This window comes from Silurus meridionalis, chromosome 8 (assembly GCF_014805685.1).
Source record: "Silurus meridionalis isolate SWU-2019-XX chromosome 8, ASM1480568v1, whole genome shotgun sequence".
NCBI classification, from domain to species: Eukaryota; Metazoa; Chordata; class Actinopteri; order Siluriformes; family Siluridae; genus Silurus; species Silurus meridionalis.
In genome coordinates, this window is record NC_060891.1 from 21,180,447 (window position 1) to 21,202,753 (window position 22,307).

The 22,307-nt window shown below is 36.4% G+C and overlaps 1 protein-coding gene across 3 annotated transcripts in view; it reads right to left on the minus strand.

Annotated features, from left to right (window-relative positions):
• Positions 1-22,307, minus strand: part of kif6 (kinesin family member 6) — a 99,966-nt gene that overhangs the window by 13,502 nt on the left and 64,157 nt on the right. The window contains exons 14-23 of one of the 3 annotated variants that reach the window (XR_006926733.1): positions 19,605-19,707; positions 18,559-18,614; positions 9,281-9,331; positions 7,872-7,953; positions 7,618-7,753; positions 6,855-6,925; positions 5,062-5,139; positions 4,407-4,522; positions 2,416-2,538; positions 749-871 (exon numbers count right to left, since the gene is read on the minus strand). Coding sequence is in view for 1 of the 3 variants with exons in the window: in XM_046856304.1 (XP_046712260.1) it covers positions 4,407-4,522; positions 5,062-5,139; positions 6,855-6,925; positions 7,618-7,753; positions 7,872-7,953; positions 9,281-9,331; positions 18,559-18,614; positions 19,605-19,707 (693 nt within the window). In the remaining 2 variants the exon portion in view is untranslated. Of the gene's footprint in view, positions 1-748; positions 872-2,415; positions 2,539-4,406; positions 4,523-5,061; positions 5,140-6,854; positions 6,926-7,617; positions 7,754-7,871; positions 7,954-9,280; positions 9,332-18,558; positions 18,615-19,604; positions 19,708-22,307 lie in introns of those variants that run through there. The other 2 variants (XR_006926732.1, XM_046856304.1) reach the window with 2 other exon arrangements.

Below are 22,307 nucleotides of genomic sequence, written 5' to 3' on the forward strand. Positions count from 1 at the left end.
CCTGTAGCCCTTTCCAGCCTTGTGGAGGTGTGTCTTTGGACAGCTCTTTGGTCTTGGCCATGTTAGTAGTTGGATTCTTACTGATTGTATGGGGTGGACAGGTGTCTTTATGCAGCTAACGACCTCAAACAGGTGCATCTAATTTAGGATAATAAATGTAGTGGAGGTGGACATTTTAAAGGCAGACTAACAGGTCTTTGAGGGTCAGAATTCTAGCTGATAGACAGGTGTTCAAATACTTATTTGCAGCTGTATCATACAAATAAATAGTTTAAAAATCATATATTGTGATTTCTGGATTTATTTTTTTAGATTATGTCTCTCACAGTGGACATGCACCTACGATGACAATTTCAGACCCCTCCATGATTTCTAAGTGGGAGAACTTGCAAAATAGCAGGGTGTTCAAATACTTATTTTCCTCACTGTATATATATATATATATATATATATATATATATATATATATATATATATATATATATATATATATATATATATATATATATATATATATATATATATATAATATGGATAGATTAAGTAAATAATAAACTTACATGCAGGGATTATTGACAGTGTAGCAAAGTAAAGCTACTATTACATCCACGGCATTTATTACTCTTATAACTATATGCAATATGCTGATAATAACAGTTGTATTTATCATACAATCAATCTAGTTTTTAAGGTTTTTTTTAGGATTATGGTTGTGGGACATCTGTCATGCATGGTCAGAATGTCCCGTTATCACTTTCATTACAGCAGCTATCTATACAACAATGTATACAGTATATACATTAAAATGTTTTTAAAGATTCAGGTGTCCTGATGTAGAGAAACCGCAAAGCATTCCACCCTGAAGAGTTTCCTATGTTAAAATTATAATACAAAGAGATAATACAAACATTTAATTCTGGAACACACTAAGCAGATTTGTAAAGCTTTAAAACAGTATGCCACTTTTCCAAATCATTCATCTCTTGTTTAATTTTCATTGTAGCATGTGACTGCCCTAAAGCTGACATCAGCTAATGAGAAAGCATCCGATTCTCAGGCAACAAATCAGGTTTGATTTAAATTTTTAAATTATAATTTTTATGGTTCAGAACATATTAATGAATGTTCTACCAATGAAAGACCTCTGTGTGTGGAAGTAGTCATGTTGTGTTGTGTTGTAGATGATTAATAATGTGGGAAGGATGGAGTGTAATAAAAAAAAGTCAGATCAGGTTATTGATCACTTGAATCGTCTGCCTGCAGTGTCCTAAATATAACCTTTTAATTTAAATTTTGTTGTTGTTTAAAACTGTAACAAATAGCAAAAAATCTTTCTGTACATGTTTGTTTTTTCACTTGTAGTAATGTCTTATTCTACTACAGAGCACGTGTGAAAAAGAGCAGCCCACGTGTCAGGAAAGGAAACAGGAAACATGAAAACTGCAAGCAAATCCAAAACACATTAAGCAACCACATGGGGGCGCCCATGAGCAGCATAACAATTTCTAAGAAAATTGTTACAGAAAAGACAAAATTGAGAAAGCGACTGCTTTTAAGCTACAAAAGAATTAGAAACAGAGGTCACACATCCTTGAAGTGCTAATGAACAGATGGAATTACCAACCTAACAAATCATTTCTTTTTAAAGGCACTGGACTGATAAAAGTGGGGCAAAGACCAAAAGATATATATTGAATATTGATATCCAGAAGTTTGAATAATGCATGTGCTCTAAAGGGCTCTATATGCTATTAAAGAATTGTGAAAAATGTGAGGCGTTGCACAAACCTTGGAAAAAACATGCATGAGACTTCAAGATATGTTTTGGGTTTGTGTAAAGACGTAAAGAAAAAGCTTTTATGATACGCATCAAGATGAAGTTGCAAAGGCCATTTAGAAACAATGAGTGCATCATAAAACAAGATTTCTTTGACAAAAAGGTCATCAGGAAAGAAAAACAGATGTTTTTTTTTTTTTTGACAAATCATTAGCTGCATTTGAAAGTTTTTGGTTCTCTTGCGCAAAAGATATGCGATACGGAACGACAGAGGCTATAAACCCTCCAGCTCTTCATTGGTTACTGAACAAAGACATTGCTGAATTTAATGAGGAAATAAATGCTTTGCAATACCAAGCCTTGCACAAAGAGCTGGACTGCTTTTGGGAAAAATATTGTATCTTGAGACACAGAAAGCATTTGCAGTTGTAAATAGAGGAAACTGGCATATTTATGGACCTTTTTAATAATTGACACTTTGCTTTAGGTGACAAAAGATGCTCAAGCATCCAGATCATATCTTTTTTTTTACTGCTGTTTGTCAATGATGTGAAAATCTTTCACTGCTATTTGGAAAAGGCTGCATTATGTGCAAAAAGGAACTCAGGGAAAGGCCATTTGTTAAGAGTAATACTGACCTTTGCAAAGTGACCCTGGCACAAATCTGGATGTTTAATCGCGGACATGGAAAAGTCTCACAGATGACAATCAAAAACCTCCACAGGAGAGACCAAGTGTAGGCTCCTGAAAATCTCTACTCTCTACGGAATTTGAAAAAGTGTTTTGTGAGGGGTACTTGAAAAACCTGGTTAGACAGAAAATAGAAGCACTAATACAGATCATTTTAACTCCACACATGATTAATACAATTACAAGAGACCAATGATGGTCTTGAAAAACAAACAATTGGTGTGGTGTAACCAAGTGCTACAGAGATGAAAATGCCCTGTGAATCTGTGCCAATGAGTGTGGTACAATGAATCCTGAAATTCACAAAAATTTGTAGACACATCTCTACACTCTCAAAACCACACCATGAAGATCTACGGTAAAAAAACTGGCCAGGTTCATTAGCCATGATGTATGCCAGTGTAGAGAATACTGGCTAACATTAATGTTTGCCTATAATATGCAAATTTATTTAGATATTTTCTTTGGTTAAGTTTTTTTTTAATTATTATTCAATATTTCATCATTTTTATTTGCCAGTCCACCAAAAACTGTTTTTCTCTTCTATCTACTAGTACAAAAATCTAGTTGCAATACTGTATATAACACCCAAAAAAAGGTTCATTAGTAAGCTGAGGTTAAGACTTCATCATCCCTGTGTATTATTTCTGTATGAATGTTTAAAATCATACCATGTTCAATTTTGTGGTATAAAAGATCATCAGTCTTTAACCCATTCCAATATGCATTAAATTAAACTGAAATTATACTGACATCTTCCATCTAAAAAGTTGGAGGACAAAAGTAAAAGCTATGAAAAAATTCACACATGCAGTGACAATTGAGAAAAAGTCTACATTGAGAATATATCGAAGAAACTGGGAAATAAATGTACAACTCAAGTGCTTGAAGGTATGTCTATAGAAGATGCCACATTGCTATGACCACCAGCAAGTGTTAATAAACAGTTTTTTTGTAGTTGAATTTATTTTATTACTAAACACAAAAACAAGGATATCAGGGCAAGGCTGATTGACAGCTCTAATCAAATTCTATATAAGACACATAATACATTTACAGCCTTTGGTGGATGCCCTTATGGACATATAGAATACTTACCACCAGTTTGAAAATGTAAGTCTAACGTGAAAATGTGCCATCCACTAGAGCAGCAAGTCCAATTTAGTCCAGCATAATCATTCCACAAGCAGCAAAAATAATTAACTGTAGAGTTATAGAGTTTTACACAACAACTCACCAGTTCAATCACATCATTTATCAGCTCAAATGAATTAAAACCCCCAGACATCAATCTCCAGACAAGAGTCATATTACCTGAAATGGCAAACCCAAACTCTTTATATCTAATGTACTCAACAATGTAGAGATCTGCATGGTACGGATTTTCATTCCCGCTCCTGCCCGCAAAAGCCCACAGGTAAAATGTATAAGTAGTTTTATTTTCAATGCACTGACCGGCGCCGCACTTGTTTGGGTCGGGTCCCGCGGGAGTGCATGTCTCTACACCAAAAATTTGCATATGTATTTTTCCTTCAGCCGTAAGCCTAAAATGTGTGCATTCCCCTTATGTGGCAAACTTGGCCACCTCTACCCTACCCATTTTCCAAGCACCAAACCTTACAAGCTCTAGTTTACTATGTCAGCAGCCTGTCCTAACAACTATGTTCTGCTGTATACCCAAGCAGCTCTAGCATTCCACCCAAGGCATCCCATTAAACTGCACCTCAATCCTCTATTATTATGTTCTGTGTACATCATCTATTTATCATTTTAGACAGTGTCTGCTTTATCCTGTTTAGGGCCATGATGGAACTAGAGTTAATAAAAAAGAAAAGAGAGAATCCAAAAACATTCTTCTTGTGTGCATTGGACCAGATGAAATAATACAATCTACTGTAAATATAAATCATGGATTTTTGCTTAATGTGTGAAAAGATACCTGTTCTGGTGAGCAGATTTTGTCTGGCTTTGATAAAGGCCATTATGTCTGCATCAGTCTGTTGGTCTCCAGTCAGTGGGATAGATGTTGAGGCAGGGCCAGAAGTGGACAACGCTCTGAAAAACGAACAAAATATAAAAATTTACTGTAAATATTGTAGATGATCTACAAATATGAAAACCACTTGCCAATTCTCTCACTTCTATAGAAAATCACAGGTGTTGACAGTAAGAGGTGCATGTATGGAAGGAATACTCTCTATGGCCTTTGGGTGAACTGGTAAAGAATTGCTCTGAAAATGTCTCAAAATAATCCTTCCTAAAAAGATAAATGTTGCATAGCGAAGTGTATCTGTTTAGAACTTTCTAGTGCTAATGGTTGCCACAGACAGCATTCAGAGGTGATTACTGGTGATTTTGTTTGAACAGGTATTACTTTTTCCTCAAGAATTAAAGCCATTTGTATCAATTGGACATTCGTTCTTACTAAAGCAACATTCCACATTCTCCACTGCGATCTTGGCAGCAAAATAATCTCTTGCTGTTCAGACTAACAATAGTAAAAAAGAAATGGTGTCCTTTTGGTCAGGGAATAGAAGTTCGAAAGGGTATAGAATGTCTATACCTGGTTTGTGTGCATTCTCATGGTTGCTTACCGCAGCTCTCTTGTAGGTGGAGTAGGCTGGTGTATTTGTGCTCTGTCCTGGTTATCGATGTGGGGATCAAGCAGTGAACTGGAATTTTGAAACAAAAAACTGTACAATAAGAATTTTTTTCCAACCAGATTTATACTGGAGCACTGCCTGTTTTAAAGACAAACATCAAACCCATCAACTTTAACAGTATAATACACATCATAGGAGAACACAATTTCAGTTTCGATATGAGTTTACTAAACCAAAGTGTTGAGTAGTCAAGTCTATAAATATTTGGACAGCGATAAAGTCTAGTAGCTGCCTTTTAGACCACATTTGAGTCTAAATACTGAAAGCATACATTTACCTTCAATCTGATAGTATTTCAATTCAAACATTGTACAAATTGCAGCATTGGTGGCATTTGGCAGACTTGAAATTACATTTGAAAACTGTTGCTGTTAACTCTCTGTATGAAATCTAAAGAGCTGTCACTGCATTGAACAAGCCAACTTTAGGATGAAAAATCAAAACTAGCCTGTCAGCGAAATGGCAAAAACATTATTTTTGGCCAGATCAGCTATTTGGCACATTCTTTAGTGAGACATCAAATAAAAAAACTTGGAAGACCACGTAAAACAAGTGTTTTAGATGACAGATCAACTCAAGATCAAGAGAAAGGTGTATCTTTGTCAAAGTCAACAATCATAAGAAGATCCCACAGAGTAAATACACAGAAGAACCAGAAGAAGCAAACAATTTGTTAAACTTTAAAAACAGGAAGGCTGAATTAGAGTTTGCCAAAAACATCTAAAAAAAAGGCAGTTCAGTTGGAACAACATCCTGTGTGGAGATGGGACAAAGACCAATTTGTGCCAGAATGACCTGAAGAAATGAATATGAGGAAAGTGAGAAACTGCTCATAATCTTAAGCATAGCACTTCATCTTCTGTTGTGGGCATGTATGACTGCTGGTGGAACTGGTATTTATGGATGATGTGACTGCTGACAAAAGCAGTTGGGTAAATTCTGCACTGGACGATGTTTCACAGTGCAGATGGACATTGCCCTGAAACATACTTTAGCTGAAAGCCTCTTTAAAAAGGCAAAAGAAGTGGAATGACCTTCACATGCTAACGGCACAGCGTAGGCCAAAATGCCCCAAGAACAAATAGGACCTGATGACAGTTACAGTAAAGGCCTGGCAGAGCATCACCAGGGAAGAAACAGAGTATCTGATGATGTCCATGGGTTTCAGACAGTCACTGAGTGCAAAGTATTTGCAACAAAGTATTCGGAAATGACAACATAATAAATTATTAATTCAGGAAAGTATGAGCGCAAAATACAATTAATAATTTAATGGCCACATACTGTATGTATAGACCTGAAATCTAGGACAAGTATTCAAAATATGTAGGTAAAAACAATATCATATTTTAATCTTTAAATAAATATAAAAATTATAATATATTTTAAACAAAGAAAGAAAACAAAAACTGAAATTTTCAATCAATTACATGGACGCACATGTTTAATTAGTACTTTATGTTTTTAATAGAGCATAAGGTTTGAAATTAAACTACCTTGGGGAACTAATGGCAGCTTAAATACAGGCTGTCATCAAAGCAAAACCAAATTTCACACCAGTTAATGCTCATAATGTAGTTTGTAAATGATATGAAATATTATACTATGAAATAGAAATCAAATTTTCAGCCTCATACTTCTGAAAAACTCCCCAAGCAAATGAAAAAAAAAAAGCCCTCCCATGCTTAACATATTGAGCCATATATTATTGTACCATGTCTCACCTGGATGATGGCAGGCGGGGAGAGCTGTCCTTGCTTCGCCCTGCTCTTGTACTCTCTGAACATTGGTTCTGCTGCAAAATCACACACAGAGATACTATAAATGCATTTGCCTAATTGTTCAATTGAAAACATCTGAGCACAGTTAGCTGATGATGATATGTGGGAATCATAAAGAATATTAAAATCAGCTTGGCATCATATTTGCTTTATTATCAGTGTGCTGTTACTTCAAAGTAGCCTTTGGAAACATAGAAAATAGAACAATGCTGTGTTTTATTATTAAAGCTGTAGTTTCCTGTTTTTATATATATATATAAAAAAGCATTCTCTAAGAAGATTATACCCTACACCAATGCTGATGATTCCACTGAATAATAAAAGCTTGTTTGTTCACTACAGCCAGACCTAAATACAACTTACTCGACCTCAATGTTAATGAGAAAAACTCAAACCAGAACATCTGAAGTTAGTGTGAAATACAAGTCATTTCCTCTGGAAAGATTCAAGGACCAAGCAATGCTACACAGCTGCTCATGCATCCGGATGGACGATTCATATTTCCTATTGACAAGATCAAAACAGCGTTACCAGCTCAGTCTGCTGCTCAGATGTTGTTGCTGCATAACATTAAAAATGTTGACTGCACTGGATCTGAGAAATGCCTGTGTAGAATCAGCCATCTGGAGACCGTAGCGCTGATGGGTTTGGGTGACAGATGCGATGATAATTTATTAAATGCAAATTATTATTTTTAATAGAGAACCTGTAGCCTTGCTGCTTCCTGAATCCACCAGTCCTGGAAGTCCTTCTGCAGTTTGACCTTTGCCCTCTGGAGTAGGTGCTGCACATGTTCAATCTCTGTCTTTAAGCCTTTTAAACGTTCAAAGGTGCTTTTATATCTATAAAGAAGTATGACAATGGTACATACACGGGATTCAATTTTCCAGAAATTTACGTATATTAAATAAGCAGGAAAGTTTGGTTGGATCACTTGAGAAATCTAGAATAATTACATACTTTTTCTTCTCCTCTTCAATCTGGTTACAGAGTCTCTCTTGTACAGGGTCAGATTCTGTATTTGGCTGATTCCCCACTACACCTGAAACAGAACAAAACCTTTTTTCCACTGACACTAATAGTTTAGGTCCCAACACTGATAACTTGGAAATTGTAGCAGACAAAGGGGAAAAACAGAATCAGCATTTATTGCTGGACGAGACAGCTAAGTTTTTTTTTGTTTGTTTGTTTTTGCAGATGTGCACCAAGCAACGGTAAGAAAACATTGAGGGAAAAGTCTGGTATGACTGCTCCTTAATAATAAGCAGTGCCTTCGTTTTTTACTGGCCAAAGGACCACAGTCCTGCCCACTTGGTTGCTATTGGCTCAGAAGACAGAAGCTTGTAAATCCACAGGTCAAAGGTTACCCATATAACATTTGTGCAAAGAAAAACCACTATCAGAATGAAATACATATCTTTCGCATAACTATTTATTTAGTAAACTGGCTTTTCCTCCAGTACTATTCATTTATTCTGACTGTTGCTTTATCTAAAAATACCCTTTTTCAGGCTCTTTATTTTTATATCACTCTTTGTAAACGCTACGGCAAAGCCATGCCATAAAAAGATGTCCGGTCACCATAAAAGCATTTTCAGAATCACATCATCTCCTCAGGTTTTGCTTTTGGGTGAAGAATCAATTAAACATCTTCACAGACATCCTATGTCCTATTTGGCAAGAATCATGTTCTTGTTTTGTGCATCCAACTCTCCTTTCATAGATCTGTTCTACAGTTCCTGTTCTAACGCAGCAGGATATTTTCATCAATGTGTGTTCCTCTATGTGCTCCGAGCCAACACACAGAACCAGCACACTCCTCGCCACTAAGAAACTCCACATCTAACGCTGAACAGCTGAGGCCACACACACTACCCTAGAATTCAGGCCATTTTAGGTACAACAGGACCAAAACATTGTAGTCTTTCATAAAACGCTGCACAAATGGTGTTGTGGACGGGGCACACAGCTCAGCATCACACGCCCTTTTCACCAGGGTTTTCAAAAGCTTGTGAATAGAGAATGGCTATTTCGAGGGCTTCTGGGTGTGTTTCAAGTGCATGCTGCCATGTAATAAAAAGCAGGCTCCTCTGAAGTGCCTCTTTGATGCAGTTAAAAGACAGTCCACTGGCAGTGTAGGTTAGGTTTGTAAACTTGTAGAAGGCCTTTAACGTGTTTATCAGAAGAAGGAAGACTTCAGAGTCAAGGCCAGACCACCCACTCAATGTTTAAAAAAGAAACCAAAAAAAACACAAAAACACAGAGGAAACCCCTGCTAGCTTTTAATTCCCAATTCAATCCCTTTCATGACTGAAGTGTTCAAATATTGTACAGTTATTGCCGAGCAGAGGTGTAGTTTAATCACCTACCCTGTGCTGCCATCTGCATCCTTCTAGCCTCCAACTGTTTCTTCAGATCATCTGACAGGTGAAGAAAGAACAGACTCAACATTAACAATGTTATTTAACTCGAGCGTTGTAGCTTTTACGTTAGGTGGAGAGCCTGGTGATATTTTGCTATTAAACAGTGACAGAACACTAGTATTGCTGCAAGACACTAGAAGACTGTGTGTGTTTCACATAAACACAGACGCAACACTAGGCCCCAGACAGGTCTGTTATGCCTACCACACAGCAAAGACCTAACAATTTATAGCAGCCATAGAAAAACATACATATCTGGTATGTGACTGTGTGAGAGCATTTACGATGGAAAATGCAGACTTAGTGTAGGGTGCTTGTAGTGTTGATATGCCAGATTAAACACTGACATTGCTAATAAAACATGCGGTTGAGAGTCTGGACAACCGCTAAGCTTCTACAGAATGTGCTTTCAGTTTCCTATAGGACCTGTAAGGTATTTCAATTGGACAAGTAATGTGAGGATCATTATACTATTATTTATAATGTAGAATACACCTTTATTAATCATACAATATACAGACTGTATTTCTACATAACACCAGAAAATACAAAATTATTGCTGTAGCTACTGAAATTGCTAAGGGCCTTTGCATAAAAAATATTTACAGTTCATAAGAATAACAAAATAATTTATAAACAGTATTTTTTTGTGGTTGGACACGCCCCTTTTCAGAGTACAACAATGAGTAACTTGCACTGGCTCACTTGGGTTTCAACTCAATTGACTCCAGACATTGGAAAAGAAGTAAAGACTACAAGCCAGACCCTAGACAAGACTCTATTGGTAACTAGAACTCTGAACTGGACTAATCAACACATTTTTAAACAAGGTGTGCAGTGTGTGTTGGTGTGCAGAGCCATGATTACTGATTTTTGGTTTCTTGCGCTTTTCTTGTTTCTTGTGCTACCTCCTGGTCAAACAGATTGAAAGTTAGAAGTCAGGAGTTGGAGGCCTTGCAAGTGAGTAAATATAAGGGAAGAAAAAAATCCATTGTCAATACTATATAAATTTCGAAGTGACTTTTTTTGGTATATTGCCAGTACATGATGTGAAGTCCCCATTAAAGGTCAAATTAAACAACCAGCTCCTTAGTTTCTGCCTCCAAAACTAAAGGAAAGGAGTTAGATTGTTATTACTATCAATAATACATTTATTGATGTAACAACATAGCTTTAACCCAATACCAGCTAGAATTTATGTGTTGTTAGAGTTTCACTATGTATGTTATGTAAATTTTATTTTAATATATCAGCAGAAAATATGATCTAGCCAATGATATAGTAGAAATGATTTCCTCCATAACATCCAGCACATGTGCAATAGCCTTATGTCTGGAAAGAGAAATGCACGAGATATCGCAATGCCTGGGCTTCAAACAGTAGCAAACAGATTTGCTGGCAGTTTAAACTGCCTAAGGGAAAGAGAATGCCATTAATGGAAAGATGGTGGAAAAAAAAAAAAAAAGAATGACGGACAGGTCCCAGTTGACTTGTTGGGCAAATGTCTGACACAGCAAGTCGCCTTTCTGTCTGCAGACCTCTTCTACTCATCCCAGAGGATGAACAGGAATAAAATATGACAGGACATGTGGGATTCTGATATCAGGTAGTACTTCTGCTGACCCATTTCTGTCCATGGTAAAGTAATATCCATGGCAAAGCCTGCTGGATGAGGTTCGACAGTAACACATGCCGTGTTGAGAACATCTGAATAGAAAGATGCCAAATGAAAACCTGCCATTTCTCTCTTAAAAATGATGCTATTGGACATTCTTAGGAGTTAAAATGTGAGCCAACTTGACATTCAAATTTTGTTACTGAGCCGTATATCACTCGTTCATCTGGTCCTGTTTAGATGGTGTTGATGAGGAACCCACATGGCCATGAGTCCGCTAAGTAGACCGTGCTGACAAGCTGAGTAGTTAGAAATAGGATAATGCTCGATGAAAACTGTTTACATTTCACATTATAATACACTCATGCCTATTGAATTTTAAGATTTTTTTAGTACTCATAACTCAACTTATGACCCTGATACACTTAGCCAACCCTTGTTAACACAAAACAATGGAGAATATGTACTCTCAAGGGGCTAATGAGCAATTCCAGTTGCTTTATCTGCAGTCTGGTCATAACTAACTCATACAGCTATGGGATTAAGAAACACTTAACAGTAGCACTAAGTGGTCTGAACTTTGCCTGAACCTAGCTGTACATATCCAAACTGACAGAATGAAAGTTGCAGATCTGGAAAGGAACCAAAATGGGACATCTAAAAGTGTGGCCTACTGTACAGGACAGGGATCATTAACTCCCATCCAGAAAGGTGGAGTCCAGAATAGTATGGTTTTCTTTGACGTAATAATTAATTAATTCACACTACTTGGCAAAATTATGACTGGAGGACATCTACATTTACATGAAAAAAAGTGCTTTGAATCTCTACATGGCTCTGTAATAACACTGATACGACAATTGACAGCTACAGTATGTAATGATTTATCTAGCTTGTATTGTTGTTGGCAAACTTAAGCAGAAACAACTTCATACCTAGTAAAATAGCTACCTGAGCAGCTGAAGAACTTTGCCAAATGATCTTTCTGAAGATAATATGCTTAAAAATATTTAATTGTAATACCTCTAATTCTTTCCCAAGCAAGTAATAATACTTATTTGAGAAAGTGATATATATTTAAGACATTAGACATCTGAATGAAAGGTTGTGAGTTCAAATCTCAACATCAACCACAGGCAACAGTGATTTAATACAATAATGGCTGCACTATGACTCATCAATGTAGTAAACTAAATTAAATTCTTGTTTTTTTTTTTTTTTAATTTATTAGACTCATTACAGATAGCTGTATTTTCTCCATAGCACATTTGATAATATGCCTTTAGCGTAATCTTCATTCATTCAATTCTACCTGCATTTATTGCAGAATGAAGTCAACCCAGGCTTTTTTATCCCCAACCACAGATTTCAGCTCCAACTGGTGTGTCTGCAGATGTTGCCAATCCAGCTGTGAGATATAACATCTCTAGCAAGACATGGGCCTGCCCTAATAAAGCACTGTTATTGGCATTAATAAAGATCAGTTGAGGCAGGAATCATGTTGGCCCATGCTAGTTCTATGAACATGCTAAGAGTAAAAAGAGCAGAGGACAGTTAATATTTGCCAGGATCAATATTATAAGTCATATTTCGCTAGTTATAAAAATCGTTATAAGCCATGAGGTACTTATTTATATCAAATAAACTGTATTTAATAATTTTCCACGAAAAAGCTGAATGTAGCTGCATAAGTGCATACAGTGTGCCTTTGATGTACAGACCCATTTCTTTCGAGGGGTTATGGAGTGGATAATATTTGTACATTAGAAATGCATATGCAACTTGGTGACCTTTCTTCCATTGCAAATGCTAATAAAGAAGAAAAATACTGAATATCTTACTTTTTCTGTTTTTTCAGTTTATTCACTAGTGTCTCACCTGTGTTAAAGACATGATGTCAGCTAGTCCTTTAAAGGCAGGGCTGAAATGCAGTGGGAATTTTCTTTTATTATATATATATATATATATATATATATATATATATATATATATATATATATATATATATATATATATATATATATATATACAGTACAGACCAAAAGTTTGGACACACCTTCTCATTCAAAGAGTTTTCTTTATTTTCATGACTATGAAGGCATCAAAACTATGAATTAACACATGTGGAATTATATATGGAATTATATACATAACAAAAAAGTGTGAAACAACTGAAAAATGTCATATTCTAGGTTCTTCAAAGTAGCCACCTTTTGCTTTGATTACTGCTTTGCACACTCTTGGCATTCTCTTGATGAGCTTCAAGAGGTAGTCACCTGAAATGGTCTTCCAACAGTCTTGAAGGAGTTCCCAGAGAGATGCTTGGCACTTGTTGGCCCTTTTGCCTTCACTCTGCGGTCCAGCTCACCCCTAAACCATCTCGATTGGGTTCAGGTCCGGTGACTGTGGAGGCCAGGTCATCTGGCGCAGCACCCCATCACTCTCCTTCTTGGTCAAATAGCCCTTGATGCCTTCAGTGTGACTCTACAATTTTCATAGTCATGAAAATAAAGAAAACTCTTTGAATGAGAAGGTGCGTCCAAACTTTTGGTCTGTACTGTCTATATATATATATATATATATATATATATATATATATATATATATATATATATATATATATATAATTTTCATGGCAAAGAGGAACTTTGCAATTAATTTTAATTCATCTGATCACTTTTCATAACATTTTGAAGTATATGCACATTGCCATCATACAACCCGAGGAAGCAGACTTTAAATTTTTTAGCAGTAAATTTATATTTGTGCCATTCGTAAAACTTTTGGCCATGGCTATAATTTCTAATATATATTTGGACTGTAAATTTGCTGAAACCTGGTAACTGTAGTTTAATGATAATTGCTCTTGTACCCAAATACAGTTTTGGATAAAGGTACATCTAAAACAGCTGAAACTGAGCTTCTGGATGAATGTATGCTGTCAACTCTCAACTGCTTATTACAGGGTTACTCTGAAAAATTCAATAAATGTGATAGCATCTCAACTCCATTTTATTTGAAGCTATGTTGTCATTAAAGTTGTCTACCAAAATCTATGGCTACAAGCCACTGCTGCTCAGATTATTTCCAAAACCTGTGACACAAGATGTATCAGAATATGTAAATGTCTGATTTCCACTAAAAGGCTTTGACAGTTATTCTGAAATTCCTGTGGGCTCAAGCTTATATTTGATCAGCAGCATAACTCCATGGTTGGAGCAAAAGCGGCTTTTGAATTAACCATAGTAAAAAAAAGGCTCAATAAGCACACTATGTATTGGTATGAAATGTTTTTTTTCTTAAGATTCACCAAGCCTCATATGAATATATACAATCATTTTTTTACATTTTATTTTAACATTCAAATACTTCTAACAATGAATTCATATTTTTGGTGAATGAAGTAGATCATTTAACCATGTAAATAGAGCTTGGTAAATTATATACTCTAAATGTTAGAATAATATCCTCTACCCAATGGTCTGTCTTTTTTGCCCATGACATTTTGACCACAAATTTGAATGATCAAGTAAGTGTTATGATATATGCTCCATTTAGCATCGAAATGGTGTATAAACTGGTCATGAGAAACACAAATCACTCGTTTACTTTCAATACATATTTAAGAATTTTGCTGTTGCTGCACTTTCTTCACCAGACACGACTCCCATGTGCCCTCACTCTGCCATGAGTAGAACTATTTTCATTTCGGTGAACACAATAAAAAAAAATATATATATACACTTAAATCCTTCATAGATGATGCTTTCCACTATGTTTTTACATCAATGGATATTCCATGAAAACTATTTCATGCTTAGCCAGACCATGTGATATGTCTCCTTAAGGCCAAGTAGAGAGGGTTAAAGGAATTCTTGGCAAGTATTATCCTTTGACATATTTTCTATAAGCTACATTCGGGTCCCTAATGCATTATACAGTCGCTCATCAAAACTACACGTGTGCATGATTCATTCTAATAATTGTGCACGTGAATACAGAGGCGCCACCTTACCCACAAATATGCTTTTGGATTCTTTGCACCGCAGTCACCCAATTTCATGAAATCGCAACAGAAACCACTGGTGACTAAACCGAGTGGGACAGAGACCAATATCATCTCTTTCATGTTTTCTTTGCCCGAGAGACTGACTGAATCCCTCTCATTGAGATTGCTAAATAAGTAAAACAGTGCTTGTCACAAAGCAGACTGAAGGACTTACATGCAAGTGCGAGTGGGTGTGATAGAATATTATATTTAACCCTCTATTTTTTCGCATGTTGTTGACAACTTTTCTGCCATAAACAAATTCCAATACAAAGCCACAAATCACAACCCATGTGTGCGTTTGGATTCTACGTCTGCGACTTTGAACTGACATGCATCAGCAGTAAACATGCTGCAATGGCTGGGCAAGAACCCACTGATTCTGCAAAGTACATCCGCAAACCATGGAGGTGTTTATAGCTGTCCCTCATGCTTCAGTAACATGACTGAGAATCTGCAAATCTCTGAGCAAGTGTACCAAACAAAGGAAACTGCTAAATTCAGGGAATAAATATATGCAGATCCAGTGCCCCAAACATGCTGATGATATTTATGCTCATCTGGTTCCTGCTCTGTGAGCCATGGTTCCAGAAGCGTGGGCCATAGCTACAGACAGGCCAGATAGGCTCTTGGGAATGGGTGGGAGGGTGGGCAAAGAGGATAGCAGATGCTGTATATGGAGCAAGAACAAGAGGACTCCCTAAACCCCTACCCATCTGGTAAGTCTATTGGGGACCTCAAGTGCATTTTGCTTTTCATCCAGCCAAAGACATACCTTGCAGGTTGAACGTTTAATCTGTTGTATATTATATACACAGGATGGATATTAGCAGTTTATTGCATGGATATCATATGGACACATGCTGGTGTGACAATCAAATAGTATATAATAAGCAAAAAATTAATTGCAAATTAATAAAGAAGAAACAAGTTAAACAAGAACTTAATGCGGCTGCAGGTAGCAATTGGTGGGTCCAAGCACTAAAGAGTACAAACATCTCGCTAATAAGCCAGTTTTGATGTGATTCTGCTACTGTCACTGAGCAGTAGTAGTCTATGTGACACTGCATGATATATATCCATTTGGGTCTTTACCATAGATTGTGACCATTGGTGACAAAAGGGATGTAAAGTGACCAGTAAATAAAAAGTTTCATCCTGATGCACCACCACAGGCTAGGGCCAATAAACCTGATCCATTTTTCATCATCTCTTATTCCATCACATGTGACTAATGTCTCAAGGTACTACAAATTTTCTGCAAATAAATAACATGCCAATTTCCTGGCAGTTCTCCTAGATTTTCACACTGTTTATTACCAGTCAGTAGAAAATGAAGGAATTACAGCTGGTTGATGTAGACATGCTGATGCTGAGGCACAAATTCCTTCATGACTTCATAATTTTGTGTCTGCGGTGGCATTAATACAGACATTCAAGATTACAGGCACAATAATAACACCGGGCTTTAGCTGTATCCTCACTGAAGAATAACACCGACGTTGAACGTAGATGCATGATGTCTTTTTCGGCACTGCTCTCTGGGCGCCGGTTGAATGCCACTCAAAGCCACATGCGTGACTTTAGGGAAGTCAAGTCTGCTGTGAGGTGAGGTGCCCTATTTCATCCGAATTGGAGTCAAAGCCACAAACACCAGTTAAATAGTGTGGGAGATGCAGCACACTTAAACAATATGAACTGGGTGCTGGAGAAATACGATGAGTAATTATGTTGCTGGGAGAGACTTGCGGTTGAGACATTTTTTACCAGATGGAATAGAAGCGAGTCGTGGTTTTGTTATGTGGCTGCTTGATTGTGAAAACTGTACTTCACCAACGAGCTACTGATTGTTAGTGACTGATTGCTTGAAAAAACAGCTGGCAATACATGAGAAAATATGAAGTGAACTAGGAATTCAAGCAACAAAAAAAAAAAAAAAGAAAAAAGAAAAGCTATCTCTCCACACAGGCCTGGTGAAATGTTACGGTCTGTGAGAGAAAAAATGTGATGTACACAGTAACTCAAGCTACAGTGTTTTGGCTTTCGCTACTCTCTTGTCATCACTGTTTGCTGGGAAAAGCTATGTCGTGCTGTTAGGTGTTAAAAAAGCTCACATGTCATCAAAAGACCAGGAAAAATTTTGCTAATGTTATTGTACGTCTCACTCAGTGCACTTTGGTACACTGTTGAAACTCTCCTCAGCTTAGGAATCTCGAAAAGTTTACTTATTATTTTTCATGTCACGTTAAATTTTCATCAAATTGGACAATGGGGATCTCTATGCTGACAGTACTGTATTAAAGGGGACTTTATTCGAAGACAGAGAGAAACAAAGATTTCATCATGTTCATTTCAACGCCTGAGACTGCATACAGGCCTTTTGATACGCAGTACTGTGCAAATGCTTTAGACATATAATTTTTTTCATACAATTTTTTTCTCAAATAAATATGTATATATTTTCAATATAAATATTTATTTGATGCTTACTGCTTCACTAAATTTGAAACATGTTTTAGGTACAAAAAGGTGCAAAAACATTTGCATAGACACAAGCAAAAAAACAGATCACACAACAAACCATTTTTTCAAAAATGATCAACAAGAGATCAAATGATCTATAACAAATATTGTCTGCAGAAGACCTGAAATAAAATGTTTATTCAACATCTTTGGAAGGAGTCTCCAGTGCCAACCCTTTACAAACATAATTTAAGTAATAAATACTATAATTTGTTTTTACCAGGAGAGGGGATGTTGCACTATAACATGACAAGCTGTAAACTATTAACCTGTAAACATCAACTAGACTTAGTAGACATGGTCCACAATATTAAAGCTGTAGCAATAAATGGATAAAATGTATATGCCATGTACTTAATTCTTGGGCACTGGCCCCAGTGTCTAATGTTATCTACAAGTGTTTTTGGTCCTGATGATTGATCAAAGCTCTCTAAGGAAAGTCTGGATCATGTGATGAATATAAGATTAAAGGTATATGTATTTAAGTAAAATGATTCACAACAGGATATAGAACACAGCAGAAACCTTGCGTCAGTATGCTGACTTGTTGTTTCTGGCGTCTCCATACTGTGAGCACGTTGCCAGAAAGATTCCATGGGAGTAGTGGAAGCGCACCAAAGTGTGTATTCTGCAAACTCATAAAGCAGCAGCAGCAGCCCTGTAAAACAGCACCTTGATGGAAGAACTCGGATGAGAATACTGTTCCCAGGATCCCCTGTGTCCACGAACAGGTCTGGAATGTGCTGAGTGACACTGCTTTACCCAGGAGGGACAACAGAGTCCCAGCAAGAAGCCAATCGTATAAGGGAAGAGGGTCATTAGAAAAGAGTGTGGTTTTGAATCATGGTGTATTAGCAGCAGAGCAGAAACAGCATGAGGCCATCTTAGGGCTGTTCCTGATCAAGTTAATAGTGACAATAAAAGGAGCGTTTAAGTAGAGGTTTAGATTTTCACAGCTATGGAGTGTATGGTGTTTAGCATCAAGTAGATGACTACTATAGGTGGTTAAGAAGACATGTAGGTATATGGACCACTTACTGACACTGCTCCTGGCCTGGTTAACCTGCTCACCCAACGCCTTTGCTTCTGCAAACCTGTGTTAGAATAAATATATGTACATATATCACAAAATGTGGTTAGGTAATCAAGAGGCACTGTAATGCACAATTTTGGCATTGTGGACATGTGTAATTCACATGTAAATCAGCATTCTAATACAACAGTGCAGTTATGGATGCAATAACTATTTCTCACAAATGGAATCAAAATACAGAGAGCACACACTGATCAGTAGACATGTTCTTTTATGGTGAGACGATAAGCCTGATAGCTTTAGGATTACATCAACCAACAAGAACTATACATTATAGGGTTACAGGTTTATACAACCTTGTTATAAAAAAGAGTGCAAACATCACTAAAAGTTGTGCAAATTGGGTATTTTAGCCCTTTTAGCCTTTTTAGTGCTTCCAAAGTACTTTTGTACGTCGCTCTGGATAAGGGCTTCTGCTAAATGCCGCAAATGTAAATGTAAATGTAAATGTAGCCGACTTTGGAGCTCTATATCGGATATGAATCTGAATATGCTACACATTGACTCAAAGTCATCAATTTTGTAATCTATTTTAATATATGGTAAACCTGTAATACAATTTTTTTTAAATAAAATATTTGTAAAATATTTTTTAAACCTATGTTGTAGTATTTATATAGGCCAAGGGTCTAATCCACAAAGATGTGAAGTGGCTTTGAGCAGTGGAGCCACTCTGCCTTTCTGTGATGGCTTTTCATTTTGCAACACTGAAACTAGCCTAGTTTTGTTAAACATTCTATTATTACTATAATTTCATTTCCACAATGACACACATAATAACAAATAATAAAACCATGCAGTAAAATGTTACACTTTTAAGTCTTTGACAAAAGAAGCACTCAATAGATGGTAGAATGGAGTCACTTTCACTTTCATCACTGTAATCTCCGTAGCCATTTGGGCAAAAAGGAAAGCTGACATTTTACTTTATGGTTACTTTTTAACCTGCACAAAAACAGAGCCCATTAATACTGTAAAAACATATACTGACCTCTGCTTCAATATGAACTTGTTGTCTTCAATAGTTATATTATCCTCATGCTCACTCCTAAATATTTCAAATGCCTCCTGTCGTCCCATAGACAGCTCAGCTCCTAAAGAAGAGCGCCAAAGAATGTTAGAAACCTTTCTTTATAAAAAGAACTGTCTACTTAATGAAGGATAAATCCAGTTGTTCAGTCAACCTCATCACATATCATTCATTACGTGACTGTATACCACATACAGCATTGAGGAATTCTCAATTCTGATTGGTCAGAAGATATTAAGTGAAGAATTAAACATGGCAGCATGTACTGTTATGAGAAAATAAGGTTTGTTTAGTAACAACTCACACAGAGATTGCATTTCACAGAGATGCACAGAGGCTAGACTGATTTTTATTTTGCTAGGAGAAGCTTATTTAGCATTTTTTTTAAGTTTCAAATGTGAAACCTTTGTAACAATCAGAGATAAAGCTGTACATGTAACTAAATGTAAATGTAATGTAAAATCAGGAAATAACTTGTTCCACAAAAATCAAAATGTATTTACAAATGGAAAAAGGTAAGCTGTCATTTTTTTATGAATTAGGCAAAAGGGGATTATTAAGTGAAGAATAGAACATGGCAGGGTGTACTGTTATAAGAGTATGAGTAGTTTAGTAAACAAGTCACATGGAGATTGTATTTTACAAAAAGACACAGAGACAAGACAGATTTTTTTATTTTTTGCTAGGAGAAGCTTATTTTTTAAGTCTGAAATTTGTATGCTTTGTAACAATCAGGAGTAAACCTGTAAATGTATGTATATGTAATTTAAAAGCAGGAATTTGTATTTATGAATAAAATACATCAGGACATGGTGTTTTAATATATATTTTTCAAATATATTCTATTTTAGGGTGTTTTGTATCAGGTCTCACACCAGTTTTTGATCCTTTTTAATATTACACACCCACACCCACAATGATTAATTAAAAATGCTTAAAATAATCATCCCAAAGTTTTGTGTCAGATATGGTAAACCAATATAACACTTATATAACATTTATATGATATGACAGAACAGAACAGAAAAAACCCTGAGGTCAAATACTGAGGTTGACCATACCCGAGACCAAAGACTAAAACATTGACTTCAGCGAAACTCCTTTACACCAAAAGCAGTGCAGATGTTAACAATCTACAGTCTATATTGTGCAATTTTCTCTCACTATTTCATTACATCACTGCCATCACCTAACCACTCATGTTACAGATATATAAACAATGAATAAACGGTTCAATAAGGGCTCAGGAGGGTTTTGCTGAATTCAGGAGATGCATTTGGTCAATAGGGGAACAACAATTGATCTGTTTTATGGTGATCTAACATTAAAACATTTTGGGTCAAGACATTTCTTTTACGGTCATGTTTGTTTTATGGATTTCCTCCTCTCCGGGAGAGCTAGGTGATATCAGAACCGCATAGACCTTTCAAGATGCTGCAGAGAATAAAGAGGTGGTGCAAAGTCAAAGCTTTTCCCTGCAACCCCCTGAAACTCTGGAAAGGCCAAAACAATTGATGAACGAATCCAGGTGTAAAACAAAGAATCTGGCAGGTAAGTATTGTAAACTGGATAATATTTGACAGGCATCCAATTACAACTGAACTCCATTATAGTATACAGTAAAAAGTGAAAGACTAAAAAACATAGAAAGAGTGCACTACAGCTAGTTAACTCTGACGCTAATAAAGCCAGCTGAAGATCGGTCTTCTTAATGACAGACACCCCATGTTTTTTGAGCAGCTGCATGTTTCATGTCACAATTTAAATATTTAACCTCCAGCTTAACCTCTGTTCATGATAAATGCACAACAAATAAACCATTTATCACAATTAGTCAATTTAAATGCTGGAAGCTTGAGAGTTCTAGAGGAAAGGTTTAAGAGAAATCAGCTGCAAGCACAATAAAAAAAAAAAAAGAAAGAAAGCAAGAAACAAGCCATTTAAAAAATATTATTTGGTCGTGAGAAAATTTACATCCATCGCAAACATTAAACAGATTTTTCTGTATGAGCTGATGTTTGTAAACCCCTAGGCGCACTTTTCTTTTCATGGTGTTTAAACACAAAATCAACACTGTTTCCTCTTTCCCACACTGTTCGGTGCTCTGAGAAGAATCGTGGAATTCGTAAGAAAGTGTTGATAAGTTTTCTGTAATAGCAGGTCTGAAAGTGTTACACAATAAAGCAGGAAGTCAGTTGCAGGTGCAGATACTTCAATAAAGTGCACACGTACAAAACAAAGAAACAAAACGTCAACTATAAAGAAAACAAAATAGCTGCAAGCAGCAATTACTGGGGTTCAAGCACCTGAGGCATTGAAGTTCATAAGAAAAAAACATTAGGAACATGCTCACCGAGTTTCATTCCGATCAGCCTCCGTTAACCTTGTGTAATAGGTGCTCGAACTTCATTGGCCGATGGCAGCCATCTTTCTTGAGATACGCGAATGTCCTCATAGAGCATTAAGGCACATTGTACATAGACAATGCAGGCCATTTGATGGTACTAACGGGTGCGTAGTTATATGCACAGAGTGAGCTCATATGTTTATGGAGTTTGGTGAAAATATCTCATTCCGTTCATGAGTTACAGCCATTTTAGTGAAAGTGGCCCTGCCTATTTTAAACTTTTTGGCAACCCTTTGCAACACTGACTCAACAGTTAA